Source organism: Biomphalaria glabrata, chromosome 11 (genome assembly GCF_947242115.1).
Source record: "Biomphalaria glabrata chromosome 11, xgBioGlab47.1, whole genome shotgun sequence".
Taxonomy (NCBI): domain Eukaryota; kingdom Metazoa; phylum Mollusca; class Gastropoda; family Planorbidae; genus Biomphalaria; species Biomphalaria glabrata.
In genome coordinates, this window is record NC_074721.1 from 32,956,264 (window position 1) to 32,969,257 (window position 12,994).

Sequence of the window (12,994 nt, forward strand, 5' to 3'; positions counted from 1 at the left end):
TTACAGCCTGCAGTGGCTGGACCTATGGCTTTAACTGTAACACTTCTTGTAGTTGTCTTATTGACAATACACAAAGCTGTGACATTGTGACTGGCAACTGTACATGTAAACCTGGATTTGAGTCCATAAATTGTGAACTGGATGTGAATGAATGCAATCAGTCTAGCAATCCTTGTGCTGGAAACTTACAATGTTATAATACAGATGGAAGTTTTCTTTGTGAGTACTTAATCAAATATAAAATTATTATTAATTAATTAAATTATTATTAAATTATTATACATTTCATATACATTTCTAAAATATTTCATATATACACAGGCGGTCCACATATGATGATTTGAAAAATGTTTTTGTATTTTTTATGTCTTTTTGTAGGTACTGAACAGTTGGGTGAGTTAAGCAAAGTCAATATTTAAGCCATTTTTCAAAATTATAGCTTTATATCACTTGCATAAACAAAACTATCCTATAGGTTTAGTATTTATCTGTCAAGAATGTTGAACTTTTGAATACATTTTATTTTCTTTATTGTCAGTGAAACATTGGCATTGTTTAAAAATAAAAAAATCTACAAATTATTTTTAATTTACTTCTATTAATTTTTTTTTTTCGTTCATTATAATCTTCTCACTGATATTTCATGTTAATAATAATTAAACTTTGGAATCATTGTCCACAGTCTATGTTAGAGTTACTTTGAACCAATCGGATTTGGGGGCATATGAAAAAGACATTGTTGACAACTTTCAGGACACATTGAAATCATATATGAATTGGTTGATTTACTGGACATATACACAAATTATACATAAAAACACTGAACATGGGTAAGGATTGTGTCAGGGTTCAATTTTATATATATATGCTGCTTGTCTCTTGTCTTCTTGTGTTTCTTAACTTGGTTCCTGTGGCTCACTAGCGGGTTTCTTGAATATCAAATAATACTTGCTTGATACTTTCTCAATTATAATTCATCAATAATTGCTTAACTCAAATACCAACACTTAATATACATCAACTCTAACTCCTTATATTCATGAATATCGATAATACTTTAATACTTAATAAAGCACACAATTATATTACTCTTATGAAATAGTAATACACAAAACACCAGTCCATCAACTTATAAATGCATAAATACCAGTCCAGGAAGTAAACGTCCAACCTTCCTGGACCGGGAGCAAGACCTTACTGACTTAACACACTCTCTCGCACATTCAACGAAGACTAAATCATTCAGTTCAAAACACGTGCAACACTTCGCATTCACAAGGGGATATAACAATCATACCAAAATATTAAAGTAACATTCTCGCCATACCTCTCCCTGACAGATTGTACCAATACTTAATGTTTTTTTTTAAATGTTGTTTGTTGTTTTACATGTTTCGGATGTTCCTTCAGAGTTGAAGATAGTTTACATCCTAGTCCAAACCTTCGCAGGACGACGAGGGATGGGAGCAGGCAGGGTTTGAACCCGGGACCATCAATAAATCCAAACAACAGTCCGGCATGCAAATCACACGACCAGGCAGCCATACTTATCTAGGTCATCAGTAGGTATATCCATGAATGCAACCACTTTGTTTTCCTACTTGACAAAGAGGCTGCATAAGTGGGTGGTGATTGGGGTAACCACAGCTGAAGGGGGCCCCCTAATAGTTTCTGATTTATTAGTTATGTTGGTTAAAGGCCTCTAAATCAATAACAGAGAACTGGGGATAAAATCTTACAAGCAGAACATTTACAATAAAATACATAATGTTGTCAAACAGCCAATAACACAGTACCTACGTAAGGTACTAATGTAACTTTAGAGTTGAACAAGCTCCTTAGCGTGCTGTGGCACCGTACATACAGATTATGCTTACCTCTGTGTAGGACTCTCACCTGGGACTTAACATACTGCTAAGGCCACCTCTTTTAGACTATTTGTTTAAAAACCCTTTTCTGGTTGTCCATTTATCTATCACAGGGATGTCAGTGATATGCTAGGGTACATATAGTCTATGTTCATTTATCCTGGGCCTGTGTTTGACACTTACCTGGGGCCCCCGCATTCTGCTAAGGTCACCCTTGCTTAACCATATTAAAAAAAAATTCTAAATGTTCATTTATCTATCACAGTGATGCCAGATGACCTGGCCTGTTTTAACATTTCTTTCCATTCATATCTCTGAGAACTTATTTTGTCTTCATGGCGGGATACCATTGAGTTGTGCTAATACCAAAATTATTTGTATTCATTGGGCTGTTTCCATATTTATCTGGTCCAGTTTTACTTTCATAAAAATATTTATGTCACTAGGCAGTTAGCCATGTGCATAAAATTCTGGGGCATAATTACTTTTAATTTCAGGTAAGCTACTCTTAATGAATCCTTCCATTTCTAGCTAAGCGGCAGGTTTTGATTTTGGTCCCCATTGGATATTTCATTTTGTCATGTTTTTAAATTGAAAATGAGTGTTCAAGTTTTTTTGTTTTTTTTTTATTCATTATATTCTAGTTGTCATGATTAATTTCGGAGGTTTCTTGTCGTTGTATAATATAACATGACACAAAATAGACAAAAGTAAAAACAAAAGAAAGAAGAAAATTAATAACTCTAAATTTTTAAAATCCAATAAGAATGATTTCACACAAATATTAATAATAATGAAAAATTACAATGATGTGTTTCTAAATCCAAGTTGTTGACCCAAACCATTTCTTCTTCAAAAAAATGAAACTTCAAGCCTTGACATTTAGTTTAAAACATCTTAAAGGACTACACAATTTTAGGTACAGGAAGTTATGTAACAAGATAAGCTTTTAGTTGGCCAATCTAGAAATGGAAATTTCCATTCTGCTTTCAGTTGCATAAGTTATACATTGTAATATCACAATAATTCCCCCCCCCCCCCCCCTCTTTACTTTTTTCTTGTTAAATTTTGTATTTAAATAATTTATTTCCCTTGTTCTTGTGTTGCCCTGCTTTGTGACACATTTCCATGTGGTACTTGATCCAGTGCATTTTCCAGTGTTTCACTAGGGAAATCACTAGTATTTCTTTCTCCTGACATGCAGTAACTTGATAATCCTCTGGCCCAAATCTAGCTGACATTTATTTAGATATCATTTGTCTTTATTGCATTAAGTTATTTATTTATTTTTTTCCTACAAAAATAGACAAAAGCTTCAACTCCGATGGTTTCGACAATTTTTGATATAATGTGTGTTTTGATTTACAGATAATGAATATATTATTATTTTGTTTTTAATTGCAATAATAACTTAGTAATTGATATTTTTCTGACGTAATTTTCCTGTGCATCCAAAACGGTCAGACTTTCACCAGGTTTCTATGTGACGTCACACATGCCTATTAATTTAATCTATTGACTAACTGTATAACAGAAAACAATTACAGTAACGTTTACATTCTCGTAAAAGAAATATATCTTCGTCTATACAGTTAGATCTAGGATCTTGTAAGCAAAGAAAAAATGCGTGTTAAAGGAGATTTACATGCTTGACTTACCATGGCAGTGTGTATCTTCTCGCCTGACCACTCAACACACAACAAACACTATCGCTTGGTTGTCTTGTCATGACTGACTACACGTAGTTTAGACTAGCCTTACACTGACCAGTTTGTTCAAATCAGTCAGACCTGCGATCTATTCACTTCTTGGGACAGGGAGGGGCTTAGACGAAAATGTTACTCTTTTTCTAGAGTTGGTTGTCCTAATGCTTTTAAATCTATCTTTCTATATATAACTGTACCATAGCGCATGACTAGGCTGTTACTAAGACTTACTTATTGTAAGAATAAAGCGATACGATTGGTCAAATCTAGTTTCCCTTTCAGTATTGTTGAGAGAAGTGACGTATGCCTAACCTAAAAACAGAATATTAAAGAATCCCTTTTTTTGGAGATGTCAAGAATTTACTGTCTAATTTATTAAATATAAATGTTTCTAAGTATTTAAATAAAAAATGTTTACTATTACACCTTTTTACGCAGAATTTAAATATGTCAATAACTCAAATATGAAAAACCATCGGAGTTTCTCATTAAGGGTTAAGACTTAACATTAGAAATGTTTACAATTGTATTGTAACTTTTGTTCTGTTAAAAATGTTCTTTTTTCAGTGTATCAACAGCTGATATTTTCTATGATATCGCAATAGTGTATGATAAAAACTTCCCTGACTACTTCATAAGCAACTTCATTTATTACTATTTTGTGACTGGAACAAGAAAGATATCAATAAATGGCACTGATTTTGAAATAATAACTTTCAAATTTTTTAGTAGTCCTGAGGAAGCAAGACTTGGAATAAATCCAAAAAGTAAGTTTATCAACATTGTAATTTATATTGTTTGTTTTTAAAATGTTTTACATGTTTCGAATGTTCCTTCAGAGTTGAAGATAGTTAACTTCCTACTCCAAATCTCCGGCAGGACGACAGGGGATGGGAGCGGGCAGGGTTTGAACCCAGGACCATCAAAAAGTCTGAACAACAGTCCAGAGCACAAACCACAAAACCATGACTTGATATTGTAATCGCTCTCTCTCTCTCTCTCTCTCTTTATATATATAACATTTTTATATATATAACATTTTTATAAATATAAAATTTAAAAAAAATATGTTTTTAGTTCAAAATATCAAACATATTAAAAAGGTGGTAACATTATCAAGAATTATTCAAAAGTGTTTTATTTATACTAATAGTTATTATATTTCCTGCTTTTGAAAAAAAAAATCTGAAAAAGAAAATCATAATTATTTTTAACTCACTTTAATTTGAATTATATCTGTAAAACAGTTATCAAAGTCTGCCAACATATTTATGGAATTTGTCCATCTGACAGAAGATGTTTAAATTCTGAATTTCTACCTGTTTGTCAAGGTAATTCACTGTGCTTAGACGTTACAAATATATTTTTATGTTTTATTCTGTTCTCTTGACTAAAACTAGAAATACCATTTTTTTAAATGATAGTAGATCTTGTGTTTGTCAGAAATATTTAGTATAAATTATTTTTTTTATCACATTTATTTTAAATGTTAGGCTGCAAAAGTAAAACATACCAATTTTTTTTTCTTCTGTCAGAAATATGTGACTATGGCATGTATACTGAGAATGAACATTGTGAGGCCTGTGATCAAGGACAGACAACTCTTATTAGGGGAGCAAACTCACACCATCTTTGTATAGGTAATTTTAAACAGAGGCAGAGAAATTTACTTTTGAAATGTACACTTACATAAATATAATTTCAATGAAAACAGTTTTTTTAAAGTAAAAAAAAAAACACCACCACCACATTTTAAATATAAGAACACATCTATTTCTAAAAATAATAATTGTGTCGGATTTTTTAAACTAATGAATTAATTAGTAATGTAAATTAGAGAATTATTGTATTTTCTTTAGATGACTGTAAGGAATACCAAGGATATCAATTTCAATTGGATAAATTGTCCTGTGAACCTTGTCCACATGATATGTATTGGAGTGATGCAGATAATACTTGTCATGTTTGTCCATACACTTCATACAATTCATCCTATTGTTTTGGGGGACAAAGTAAGTGTTGTGACCTACTAAATTTAAATAATACTAAAATAATGTTGCTCATTACATAATAATGAATAGATGCACTTTTTTTATATCGTTTGTTTCAGTGAGATCTGTCAACAACCCTCTAATAAATATTGAACTAAATGTCACCATTGTAACACCAAAATGTATGAGAGATAATCCTCAATATTTTAATAATATAGATGAAAAAGAATTAGTAAGATTGATGATTGCAAAGAATTGGTATTACGACTCAGTGTAAGTGTCTTTTATACCATTCTAAAAAAAATTACTTCAAGCAAAAATATACACATATAAAAACTTTAGTTCCTTACTTTTTGCTAACATAATTATTAAGCTTAGAACTTTGTTTGTGTATGTGACAAACATACTTTATTTTGTAATTATACATCAATAGGGTTTGTTCTCAATATGTAAACTGTGGCAATGCGATTACAAGTTATGTTGATAATCAAATCTGTGTGCCAGATATTTCTTGTACTTGGAATGAAACCTGTACACAGTACTACACTAGGATTCATATTGGTGCCTACCACATTAGGTGACTTAATATTTGGTTACACAGTTTCCTACTTATTTTTTAGTTAATTATTGTTTATTATAATAACATAATATCAATGAAGTATTTTAAGTGTAATATAAAATTAAATGCTCTGTTTGACAGGTTTGTTGTTTCAATATTGTTATATATGACTATTTCTATCTTTTATTTTAGAACCTACATACAATCTTCAAGTCCATACCTCAATGGCCATGATCAAAGTTCAGCAGATTTCTTAATGAGGACTCTCTATTATAATACAGAACTTTATCTAAGGATTCCTTTAATGGTACCTAGTGGCAATCAAAGTTGAAATGATTGATATGTTTATCAATACTGAAATTTTTGATGATAATAGGCTTTTTATTCAATCCATATCTACCCCAAAAAAATTACTTTTTGTTTGACTTTCCAAAAATAATTACTTTTAAAAAAAAAAATGTTTAGTCCTTTTTTCAGTAAATGAATTTAATATCCTATCCTCCTTTTATAAAATTTGATTCAGAGCTCTTCAGCCATTAGAATTGAACTACCTCTAGCAATGGATGTTCAAGTCATAGGTATATTAATTAATTAATTAATTTTATAGTTAGAAATTATGTGAATCATATTCAAATTATAAAAAAAAAATGTTTTAAATAAGTATTTTAAAATGTTTTGTGCAGAAATCACTTATTAAATTTAAAATTAAGAAATGTGTCTTAGATATGTTGCTTATTTCAATTGTTTTAAAATAAAAGAACTCATAATAAAAATTAAAATATATGCACAGTGCTTAAATATTTAAATCATTGTAGATGATGTCACCAAACAAACATTGTACATTAGACAATTCTGTCCATGGTATAATGCCGATCCCCAGAGAATTCAGGAGGTTAGTTGTTTTAACATTTGAAATCAAATTCTTTCAGAGTGAACCGAATTTTGTGTCGATAATGTTTGAATCTTTTTTCTGATTCTGTTAGGTTTTAAACAGTATTTTCCAAAAATGGCCTGCATTTATAAGAGCCTTTCTTATTAACACTTATGGGTAAGTCATTTAAACAAAAATTAACTTTTTCAGTGCTAATTTTTTTTTTATTGAAAAAGTAGTGTTTTCAGGGACAAACAAAACTATCCTTTTTTATTTTATTAAATAATCTAACAGATTTTATTTTAAAGTAAAATGAATTGGTTACAAAAGTGTAATAAATTAAAAAAAAATATTCAAGAAACTATTATATTTTTTTTATTAAATTTATATTGAGTATGAAAAAAAAAAAAGAAATATATTTAAAAATTCATAAAAAAATTGATATACTGAAAGGTTTAACCTTTTTATTATACATTAAATTGATAAATGTTGAAAAATCACAAAACTAAATCACATTTTTTCATTTTCAAATTTCATAAAAGAACTTGTATTATTTTCATTTTTTCTGGTAATGAATAAATAATAAACTAAAAAAGAGGAACCACTAACACAATGATTTTTTTTTAAACACCATGACTCTCACATCTGGAAAAAAAAAATTGAGAAATAAAAAGTTTAACATTAAAAAGATAGTGAAATAAAATTATATACCAAGTGTCTCCCTGAGAGTAATGCTGCACTTGCCAGTACTATCGAAGTTACTCCCTGAGAGTAACGTCGCTCTGAAAGAGTTGAGATTAAAAGGTGAAGTTACAAAGTCTATCTCAAACGCTTCCATCATGTATGTTCTACCCTTTTAATCAACAGATATTAATACTATGAATATACATTTATTTCTGAATATGAGATCTGGTTCAGAAAAAAATATTGATAAGAAATAATTTACCTTATCTTATATCTTTTTTTTTTTCATTGACAGAATTTACACCAACTACTACTATTATTACTACACATATGTATCTGAATATGAGATCTGGTTCAGAAAAGATGTTGATGATAAATTAATACGAAACATTGCTGAAACCATTGTCATGGCTCATGAAAAACTTGGAGGAACTCTAACAGGGACATATTCTATATACAAGACAATGAAAGACAAAACAGATGGAATAATAGGTAAAACTGCAATCAAAAATGAAACAATACATTTCCTTGTTTATTTAACTTTTTTCTATTTGAGTAATAGTTAATAAGATAGCAGCATTCCTTTTGTTGTTCATTGTACAGCAATTATATACAATCACATTTATGTCTAGCAATTGACTGGATAGAAGTAATCAACAGACTTTCACTTGGCCAATACTTTTGCAATGGAGGAAATTTCATCATCAATATCACAGGCAACTTTAATTTTGATTGTGTTGAAGGTATGTTTACAATAAGGATTCTAGAACATTTGTGTAGGAACCGTTTGTTACAGAATTTATCATAGGAACAGATCATATCACATTTTATAATTTCCTCAGTTCACATCTAGTCTTCTCTGAATGTGAATTTTTTAGGTATTATTTCAATCCTATGTTTTAATATTGGATATAAAACAAACCAATAATTGAAGCCTTAATTCTGTCTAACAGCATGTGGAAATTTGACCTGGGGAGACAACTGCACTGAGACATGCAACTGTACACCAAACAATACTGTTGCTTGTGAAAAGTTGAATGGGTCATGCATTTGTCAGTCTGATTTTGAAGGATCTTCATGTGAACAACAAATAGATATATGCTTAAAATATTCTCCTTGTGGAGAACATGCTGACTGCATTAATACCTTGAAATACTATGAATGCCAATGTCATGAAGGTTACAGAAACAATATTTATAACTCCTTGATATGTGAAGGTAAGTTATACATATTAAATATGATTCTTTTAGTGCTGTGGCTTTCAAACTGTGGTCTGGCATCTGCAAGATGACATTAGGGGGGCACACAGAAAGATGAAAATCGTATCCATGTTCAAGCTTTGTCTATATGAAGGGGTTAAAAAAAAGTATGAATGAGATAACAACATTACAACATTTTTCATTGTAATTTCTTCTTTTTTACAGCCTGCAGTGGTTGGACTTATGGCTTCAACTGTAACACTTCTTGTAGTTGTCTTATTGACAACACACAAAGTTGTGACATTGTATCTGGCAACTGTACATGTAAACCTGGATTTCAGTCAATAAATTGTGAGCTGGATGTGAATGAATGCAATCAATCTAGCAGTCCTTGTGCTGGAAACCTACAATGTTATAATACATATGGAAGTTTTCTTTGTGAGTACTTAGGGGAAATATATACTTGATATTAATAGTAAAGCCTTATAAAAAATAGATTTTTTTTTGATGTAATGAAATTTTTGTGGATTTTAATATATTGCATACACAGATATATCTTTTATAATACAGATGTTATTTAAAAAAAGAAGATAATTATGTCCTATGCTTGTTCCTAGGTCAATCTAGTCATGCATTTAATCTATGACTTAAATTCTGCGAAGTCATTAGTTTTCATGGCTAACTCAGGCAAACCATTCCATGCTCTAATAGCATTAGGGAAGAAGGAGCATAGTTAGAAATTTATCCTAGCATATGGAATGAGGAATATGCCTTTTTCTTTTTGTCTTGAGAATTTTATTAGATTTTGTTTTTGTATTTGAAGATTATGGTTCAGTGTTTTATGTATAATTGCTATCTTATTTTTAAGTCTCTTTCCTGAAGGGTTTCTAAATTTAATGATTTTACTAAAAGTGAATTCGTTAAGAATTTCACTGCTCTATTTTTGCAAAGTTTATATCAAATCACTTTTTCTGTCTGTCTGTCTGGTAAAACGTTTGAACATGTTTTTCTTTCATTTCCCCTTGTTGGATCAAGTTAAAACTTTGCACAATTTTAGATTGAACCTGTCAAGTCATGAAGCTGTTACAAAAATTAACCATTTAGTTAATTATTGGGGATTGATTATTTTGTTTGATATTGAAATAAGGGGAATAAAAGCTACTTAATTAAAGATGTGGGTGTATTTATTGATTTACTGCCCTTATTACATTTTGCCACATTTTTTCTTCAACTTTCCATTCTTGGATTAAATGGAAATTTTGCATAGTTTTTCATGGTGAATGGCAATACACGAATCATTCCAAAAATTATTTTTTTAATAAAGCAAAAAGGGAGCTAAACCCTTTATTTTTCAGATAAGTGCCAGTAATTAGCAGTTTGTTCCCTTAGATAAGCTTTGTTTTTTAAAAAGTATTATCTGTTCTAAATTCTTAATGTTTTCTTGAGTTGAGGGATCCCAAAGAGAGGATGCATATTCTTCTAATTGGCTTACCAAGGTTAAATAACATTTTAGTTTTATGCTCTTATTTTATTTGTAGAAATTTCTTTTGATAACTCCCAATGCTTTGTTTGGTTTTTTAAAAGTTTCAATATGGAGATTTCCAGGATAGTTTTTGCGTTTATTATAACACCTAGGTATTTGCATTTTTAGTCTGTGTTACTGGTTTACCATGAATAAGATAAGTGGAATTAATTTGTTTTAGTTTTTTTGTACCTGTTAATAACTTAACATTTTTCTGGGTGGAAAGACATGCTCCAATTTGATTTCCATTACTGTAATTCATCTAATTCTCTTTGTAAAGTTTCTGTATCTTGTATTGTTTTTATTGTTCTATATGCAATTGTCTGCAAATAATCTGACTTTTGTTCCTGAACTAATGCTGTTCGACAAATAATTTATATAAATTATTACCTTATAAGTAAGGGTTTATTTCAGTAAAAACATGACAGATGTAATACACTGTTACACAGTTATGACAGACTAAGTACACTCAACATTTTGTCCACTATAGAAGGAGACCTAATAATGTGTTTTTTTCTGTTTATCTATTTAGGTACAGAAGAACTAGGTGAGTTTGATATTAAACACAAACAATTTGAACTATACATATTACCTTATAAGTAAGGGTTTGTTTCAATAAAAACATGACACACATGTAATACACAATTACACAGTCATGACCAACAGACTACAGTACAAATACAGACACTATTACAAATACTAACATGAATACAAGCATAAATAACATAGAGGTTCAGTTCATAACTAATTTTTATTTCACAATTTTAGATCTTCTAAAATTGTTATTACCTCATATAGAGACTTTTCTTCAGTAGCATTGTTAAATAAAAGGAATAAAAAAGTGTATTAAAAATGTTTTTATGAAGATTTTATTTTGTTCTGTGAAGTCATCTCATTGATGTTTTCATATTTCATTTTAAATTTTGAGCTTATTGTTCACAGTCTATGCAAGAGTTACTTTGAACCAATCAGATTTTGGAATGTATAAAAATGAGACTGTTAACAGCTTCCAACAAACTTTGCAAACATTTTTTGATACCTATGCTTATTGGACTTACTTTAAATTTGTTGTAGTACACAACACCTTTGAACAAGGGTAAGAAGTGTAGTTTTGATCACATTTTAAACATAAGTTGGCAAACTATCTTTCTGTATCATCATTATATTACTCCACATTGTCACATTCCAGTGTGTTATCCAGAAGAGAAAGAGTGGGATAGTTACATGTGTATTTAGTGTCATGCTTGACAGCATACAATATCGACTGACCAGTAGTAATCCATAGTATGAGGTCACATTGAGGTTCAAGGTTTAAGTACCCTTTATATATAAATATAAGTACTCAGATGACAATTAAATTGTATAAATAGTAGGGTGAAGGTAGAAGCTTAGAAAATGTACTATTGATGATTTCAAGGATCCAGAAAGATCAATATGCACTGCTTTATAAGGATGTGAAGCTACCTATTGGGGGCACTAGTCATTGTTCATGTGAGTCTTTGGTCATCGGTTAGTCGCTAATCTTCTGTCATTATTCCATGTGGGCTATTTAGTGTGTTTATTCTTTACTTGATTACTATTGATCATCTGCATCTTAACTGTGTTACATCTCAACTATACTATTTCATGTTAGCCAACAGGGCTCTAAAAGGGTCATCAGTATTAAAGGTGAAAAGCCGACTAGTATATGTAGCTTCAGATACCTCAGAGCTACTGTCTCAGATGAGGGAAAGAAACCTAAACTACTGGCCCCAATTGCACAGTCCACAGCAGCCCTTTCATAACATAATATATGGAAAGACAAAGGCATAGCCCTCAGCACCAATGTCAGACTGATATGCTCCCTGGTCATGGCCACATTTAAATATGCTTGTGAGTCTTGGACTGCGGAACTAGAGAGGAGGATCCTAGCATTGGAATTGAGATGCTACAGAAGGATCCTATTATCACATTTAAAGACATCACAAACCATGAGATTTGAGACAGGGCTACTGCAGTGATTGGACCCTATGATGACATTCTAACTATTGTAAAAAAATGCAAGCTAAAAATCTATGGCCATTTTCTTCGGGGCTCGCAAAGACCTTCCTTCAGTATCAGGACAAAGAAGAAGAGACAGAGAAAGCGATGGGTAGACAACATTAAAGAATAGACGGGCCTGCCATTGAAAGAGGTTGTAACTAAGGCAAAAGAGAGAGGAATGGAGAAAGACGGTTGACAAATCTTGCTTGGTGACCCAACAGGTATTGGTAAAGGACAGTACTTCAAGCAAACCAGGAAATTATGGTGACAGATGTTTAGTTGCTAAATACTGTAGAAAGATATTATAAGCTTATTTTATTGAGTCCTTCAAAGGAGTAATACCTGTTTTTTTTTTACTTTATATGTGTATTCCTGTTCCAATTATGTAGATTTTTTATCATTATTTTTCTTTACAACAAAAATACAAAAGTAATTTTAATAAACCTGCAAAACATCAGATTTTAAAAAGCATTGTTTAGATTTATATGTGATAAGGCTCCACAATTAACTTTATTCTCTTGTCAGTGTTGGTATTATGGTTTTGTCTTTACAAACACAGCTGGTCCCCTCTA

The 12,994-nt window shown here is 30.7% G+C and overlaps 1 protein-coding gene across 1 annotated transcript in view; it reads left to right on the top strand.

The window, feature by feature from the left end:
- The window catches only part of LOC106055042 (uncharacterized), a 135,679-nt gene that overhangs the window by 24,504 nt on the left and 98,181 nt on the right, over positions 1–12,994 (top strand). The window contains exons 18-36 of the mRNA XM_056004484.1: positions 7–219; positions 379–393; positions 683–830; positions 4,142–4,341; positions 4,822–4,905; positions 5,110–5,214; positions 5,434–5,586; positions 5,685–5,838; positions 5,999–6,142; positions 6,317–6,431; positions 6,648–6,702; positions 6,940–7,016; positions 7,108–7,172; positions 7,975–8,171; positions 8,312–8,422; positions 8,633–8,896; positions 9,104–9,316; positions 10,933–10,947; positions 11,343–11,496. Coding sequence (XP_055860459.1) covers positions 7–219; positions 379–393; positions 683–830; positions 4,142–4,341; positions 4,822–4,905; positions 5,110–5,214; positions 5,434–5,586; positions 5,685–5,838; positions 5,999–6,142; positions 6,317–6,431; positions 6,648–6,702; positions 6,940–7,016; positions 7,108–7,172; positions 7,975–8,171; positions 8,312–8,422; positions 8,633–8,896; positions 9,104–9,316; positions 10,933–10,947; positions 11,343–11,496 — 2,482 coding nt within the window. The remainder of the gene's footprint in view (positions 1–6; positions 220–378; positions 394–682; positions 831–4,141; positions 4,342–4,821; positions 4,906–5,109; positions 5,215–5,433; positions 5,587–5,684; positions 5,839–5,998; positions 6,143–6,316; positions 6,432–6,647; positions 6,703–6,939; positions 7,017–7,107; positions 7,173–7,974; positions 8,172–8,311; positions 8,423–8,632; positions 8,897–9,103; positions 9,317–10,932; positions 10,948–11,342; positions 11,497–12,994) is intronic.